The sequence below is a fragment of the Alligator sinensis genome, unplaced genomic scaffold (genome assembly GCF_000455745.1).
Source record: "Alligator sinensis unplaced genomic scaffold, ASM45574v1 scaffold76_1, whole genome shotgun sequence".
NCBI lineage: Eukaryota > Metazoa > Chordata > Crocodylia > Alligatoridae > Alligator > Alligator sinensis.
In genome coordinates this window covers 2,492,915-2,498,324 of record NW_005841865.1, presented here as the reverse complement: position 1 = coordinate 2,498,324, position 5,410 = coordinate 2,492,915, and the positions used below count along the sequence as shown (strand labels likewise).

The window sequence follows — 5,410 nt, the reverse complement described above, 5'->3', positions numbered from 1 at the left end:
GGAAAGAGAGTACTGACCACAGTGTATGGTCCTCATCTCCTCCAGGACAGTCTTTCTCAGACTGCTTCAGAATCACGTCTTAGAGTGGTAATTGCCTTGAGAAGGAGTTTGAATTGCATGGAAAATCTTTTCCATGAGGTATGAAGACATTCAGCTTTTCCTAGGGGAAAGGAAGTCCTGTTCCGGCTCTGTGCTATTACATTTAACACCAGCCTTTGGAAGGTGATGCTAGATTTCCAGACAGGCCAAGCTCTTATTAATGCATCACTTACAATCAGTGCTGTGCTGAGCCATAAAGCAGCCGGGCAATGTTGAGATGCGGAATTAAGATGGTCACTGAAAATGTCCAAGTGTGTTTCCATGGTCCAAAGTTTCTAGTCTTGCAGCTGTATGGTTTCAAAACTACATGCTTAGGGCACTTGCTTGGTGCTTCTGTCCTCAGATGTCTATAAATGCAGGAGATAGCCTGAACTGCTACGGGAAGAACAGAGCTTTGGTACAAGGCTTTGACAGGAAATGGCTTTGACTTTGTAAAATGGCTAAAACTTGTAGCACAGCAAGAAGCATTATAATTTTACTGACTCAGGAGTACCTGAATACTTGTCATCCTAGTACCTGATTACCCCCCCACCCCCCCCCCCCACTAAATTGCAAATTTCTGGATTCATAAATCTCAGCTTTTTTTTGCTTTTTTTTTTTTTTACACAAAAGTTTCTGGTCCCTGTGGTTGTAAAAAAAAAAAAAAAAAAAAAAGCTTGAGAATGTAACCACCCAAAAATCTTAAACATCAGAAGAACAAATTTGTGCTTTGAACCTTTTGATTTTTAACACAATCTCATAATTTTTCAGTCTTGACACATGATTTTCTAATATTTGGGACTGGCATTAAGGCCATGGAGCTGAGATTTTAAGTCTTAAATGCTACTTCCATCTACCATACCCCTGTGTATGTAATAAAAACTGCACACTTGAAAAAGTTTATCACAGCAATTCTCAACCTCTTTAGATTCAAGGCACCCCTTGTTTGATCCCAGGCATTCCTTGGAAAATCCCATCCCTGAGCTTTCATTTGTTTCTTGACTATGGAAAAATAATAAAGGAATTTTTCTGCTGCAAACAACCTAGAAAGACCACAGCAGGTCAGCATGTTTTGGACACTATGGATTCATATTTGAAACTCTGGGTTTATCTTTTGAATTGTGTGCAGGTGCTTGCACACCTAACAGTTGTGCAGCAGCCTGCAACACCCTGGTGGAATCACGGGTAGTCTACGGTGCTGCGGTACACTTGTTGAGAATCCCTGCTCTGTCTCCACAATGGCTGGTCCAGGCAACAGCATCATGAACCACCATAAAAATCTCCATAGAGATTGAGGCCTGGGGTCCTGATCTTTACTTAACACATCGTACAGCTTGGCTGTCCACACAGCATCTGCTGAAGTGAGCTTGGGCTCATGAAAGCTTATGCTACACATCTCTGATTTAATCTATAAAGTGCAAATCTACCCTGCCTCCTGCTTGACTTTGGACTAACACAACTAACTACCTCTATCCGCACATCAGCCACTCCATTCTCAAAGCTTACAGAGGTGAATCACCATAGGGATCACTGAATCCTAGGGGCTAGATATCCAAAACCGTGGGGAGAAATAGTTCTGTAGACAAATGGATTCTCTTCCATTGATTTTTTTTGAGGCATCAGATGGGGCTTTCAGCTCTAAGCAGCTGCCATTCACAGCTGGAGCTTCTCTTTGCTGCACACACACTCCTGCCTTTCACAGAGTCTGCATTCCTCTCTCCCCAGTTCCCTCTCCTGCTCCTGCAGTCCCCAAGGGAGAGCCTCCCTCCTCTGTTTTCTCAATGGGCTGCACATTCTCACCTTGAGGTGAGTAGAAATGTCAGCTGGAATGTGGGTTTGGAAAAAAAATCTTGAGGCTTGTCCAAACCTACTCATGTTTATATTGGAGCCTGCCAGTGACATCAGAGCAGGGAAGAGTATAAACACCAGCAGGACCTTCCTCAGAGACTGTGAAAACTGCAAACACACCAGAGAGACAGGGGAGTGATGTGCTGAAGTGTCAAGGAGAAGAGCAGCATGAGAATCCACCTGGAGACACAGCTTCTCCTGTTCTCCCTTTTTTGCATCTTCTCCAAGGTAAGGGGGAAGGGGGACAGGGGGAGCTTGATCTTAGTCAAGGAAGCTTTTGGGTTCTTCCTTGAAAAGCAACTTTGAACCAAGTCAAACCAGCTTTGTAGCTGCAGCTGTTCAAAGACCTAGCCATGGTTAGTAACATGCAAGTGGTAGGAGGTGTGTAGCCATGTGTATGCAGCCTCATGGAGGCAGAGTTACTAATTACAGAGGCATTTTGAATTGAACAGCAATGATTTAGAATGTAAGGGCCAAATGTATCCCTGGTGTAATTCCAGTGAGGACAAAGGGATTATACCTGCGTGCTTGACTCCATTACTACAGGTGGCCAGGGCTCTGGCATGCATGCTTGTATCAGCTATTGTAGTATAGTTTATAGAGCTATTTCTACATATTCACTGTTCTGTACTGAAACTGCTAGGGGCAGAGAGCCAAGTTATCAACACAGTCTTTCAGGAATATTCAGTTTTCATTTCAGCAATGCAGGGAAGCACATGTAAAGCTGATGCCTCCTACAGGATTTTATTTGCTCTAAATATTTTTTCTCTTGGACACAAAACGATTCCATTTGCAAAGGGCAGGACAGTTTAAAACTTCTTAGTTTTTTACACACGCATTTCTTGAATCGCTCCTTGAATTTCACAAGTTGGACATACCACGAGCAATGCAATCATTGCAATTTCATGCCTACTTGAATCTTACCCAAACACTTGAGGCTTGTAATTGTTTGGACAAACTGTCTTCTAAGGACCAGCTAACTACAAAGGATCAGAGGAAAATAGGATTAGTGAAAACAGATCAGATCAACTGCCCAGCTAATCTTTCCCCAACAGTGGCCTGTAATAGATACTTCCTTAGGAGGGGAAAATCCTTTAAAAAATACACCTGGCCAAATGTGCAAAGCTGTACATGGAGAACAATTTATTTCTGAAATTTCTACAAGCTCTCAGCTTATTTCCAAAAGAAGTATGATTGAGGGCCCTTTTAAGGTTATCCTAGCTAGTGCAATTGCTGATTGTATTCTTGCTGTATTATATTGCTGTAACTATTCTTATTCCTTGTTGTAACCCTCAGTAAGCTTTTTTTCTTGTCTTAATGCAATTCAATGCTAAAAGCATACAACACAGGGATTGCACTAGCCACTGTGGATAGATTTTGTCTCCAGAGTCTGCCACTGAAGCTTCTACAGACAAAACCCCCTCATGTCAGGTGCACTGCTGCAGAGGAAGGTATTTAGCAGAATTCAGATTTGCTGGCATCTGACATGGCTGTGCTGTGAACACTTCTGCTGTGGCCTTGAACATGCAACTTTTGGGCTGTCAACTGTGACATGGCCTGGGAGGGGGGATCTCTATACAAATAGTGTTTTTCAGATCTCCCTCCCAACCTCCCAGTGCATATAAAGTCTCCTAACATGGAGGGGGGGTGGGAGGCGGTGGTCCTTATTCATCTGCAACTCCTCCTGCCCAACCAAGGCGGAATTCCATGGAAATGTTTTACAGCTGTCATGGTATCAAGGCAAAAGCCTTGGTAAACACTGATGGTTTTGCCTCCGCAGGTCTGTGCTCAGCTGTGCCGGAGACCATGCTTCTGCCCCTGGATCCCACCTCATTGTCCTCCTGGGTCCCCTCTGGTTCTGGATGGCTGTGGCTGTTGCAGGATATGTGCCCGGCGGCTGGGAGAGGCCTGTGACCTCGTTCACGTGTGTGATCAGAGCCAAGGCCTCGTCTGTGATTACAGTGCTGCCCACATAGGGAGAGGAGGAACCTGCAACTGTGAGCATGCTCCCCTCCCCATTTGCATGAAGGCCTGGCTGGGTGGGGCAGTGGTACCCCTCATCCCAGTTCCAGCCCACTGCCATCCCTGTTCAGCTAAGCTGTACTGCAGTCAGTTGGAGCTGCGTCCAGACCAGGCTGCAGGTGGCCCGAACTGTTTCTTGGGGAGTGGCAAAGGGTTTGAAAGCAGCTTATTAAAAGTGATTCATGCTGCTTGGTGCTGCACCTCCAACTGGGTTTGAAGACTCTTGCTGGCCTCTTTTTCAAGCTAGTCAGAATTCTGAGGGACATGTCCACAGAGCCTGCAAAGGGAGCGCTGCTCCAAGGTGAGTATGGGATGTCTGAGTTGCTCCTTAAGGCTAGGTGACAGTCAAAAAGCCGGAGGCTAAGTCAGTTCGGTTTTTGCAGGTTAATCTAAATTGCACAGATAAAATTGAAACAGAAGTGAACAGACATTTACCTTTGATTCAGGAAATGCAGCCAGATGCCTACAGTGGCTCAGGCCAGAAGCCAGGCGGGTGTAGGGGTGCTAGAGTATGGCTCTCTAGATGTATGTTTACTGCCTCCTTCCTGCTACCCTGGAGGGCTCTGGGATTTGCAGTCCAGAATCACAGCAGCAGGACTCTGCAGGGTTGCCATCACTTCTGCTTCTCTGTGCCTCTGGGATTTGTAGTCCACAGTTGCAGCGAGCAGTAAGTTTGAGCAGGGGAAGGGTTGTTTAAGCTCCCTCCCTGACCCCAGCCCCCAGCCAGAGTTTGTTGGGGAGGGGAGTGCGGGTGGGGTGGGCAGCCCCCCCCCCCCTTCAGACTGGGCTTGCCCCCACCCTTGTCAGCCAGCCCTCACTGTTCCAGCTAGGGAGTGTGGGGGAGGGGAGGGGAGGGGATCAGCCCTGGTCTCTGGAACAAACAGGACAGCCCAGGCCAGGGCTGAAAAGCATGCTAAGATGCTGGGGGACTGTGATTTAACTTGAACCAGGAAGGAGTCTGGGACAGACATTTCATAAACTGGTTTGACCCAAATCAGTGAAGTCTGATACTACATTCAACCAGGTTTATCTTAAACCAGTTTCAGCCATTTTGAAACTGGTTTCTGTGTACAGAACTTCTATTTGGTTACAGGTTTAAACGAGTTTTTGATCACTTAAACCGGTTTACGTGTAACTTCTGTCCCTAGCCTAGGTGCCCATAAGCGCTGCCCCACTATTAGCATGCTGGGACTGCTAGAGCATCCAGTGTTCTTGCTACGCCTGGAAGGCTACTTCACATACAAGCAGTAGCGCTCAACAATGAGAAGGATTCAGATTTCAGGCAAAGCCTCCATGTATTAGAATGAACTGTGGGATCACGATGGAACATTTTTTGACCTGGAAGTTTGTTGTTTCACTGTCAACCCTTGCCTCTGGAGCAGGGGCTCTGACCCCCACACAAAGAACAGGCTCAGCATGTGTCCTGGGTTTTACGTCACACCAGCATCTTCTAGTCTCTCAT

General features: G+C 46.2%; 1 protein-coding gene across 2 annotated transcripts in view; it reads left to right on the top strand.

Moving 5' to 3' along the window:
• Positions 1-1,972: 1,972 nt before the first annotated feature.
• Positions 1,973-5,410, top strand: part of WISP2 (WNT1 inducible signaling pathway protein 2) — a 13,963-nt gene continuing 10,525 nt past the window's right edge. Inside the window, exons 1-2 of one of the 2 annotated variants that reach the window (XM_025191442.1) lie at positions 1,973-2,154; positions 3,707-3,923. In XM_025191442.1, the coding sequence (XP_025047227.1) occupies positions 2,095-2,154; positions 3,707-3,923 (277 nt within the window). In that variant the 5' untranslated portion in view covers positions 1,973-2,094. The remainder of the gene's footprint in view (positions 2,155-3,706; positions 3,924-5,410) is intronic. The other variant, XM_025191434.1, reaches the window with a different exon arrangement.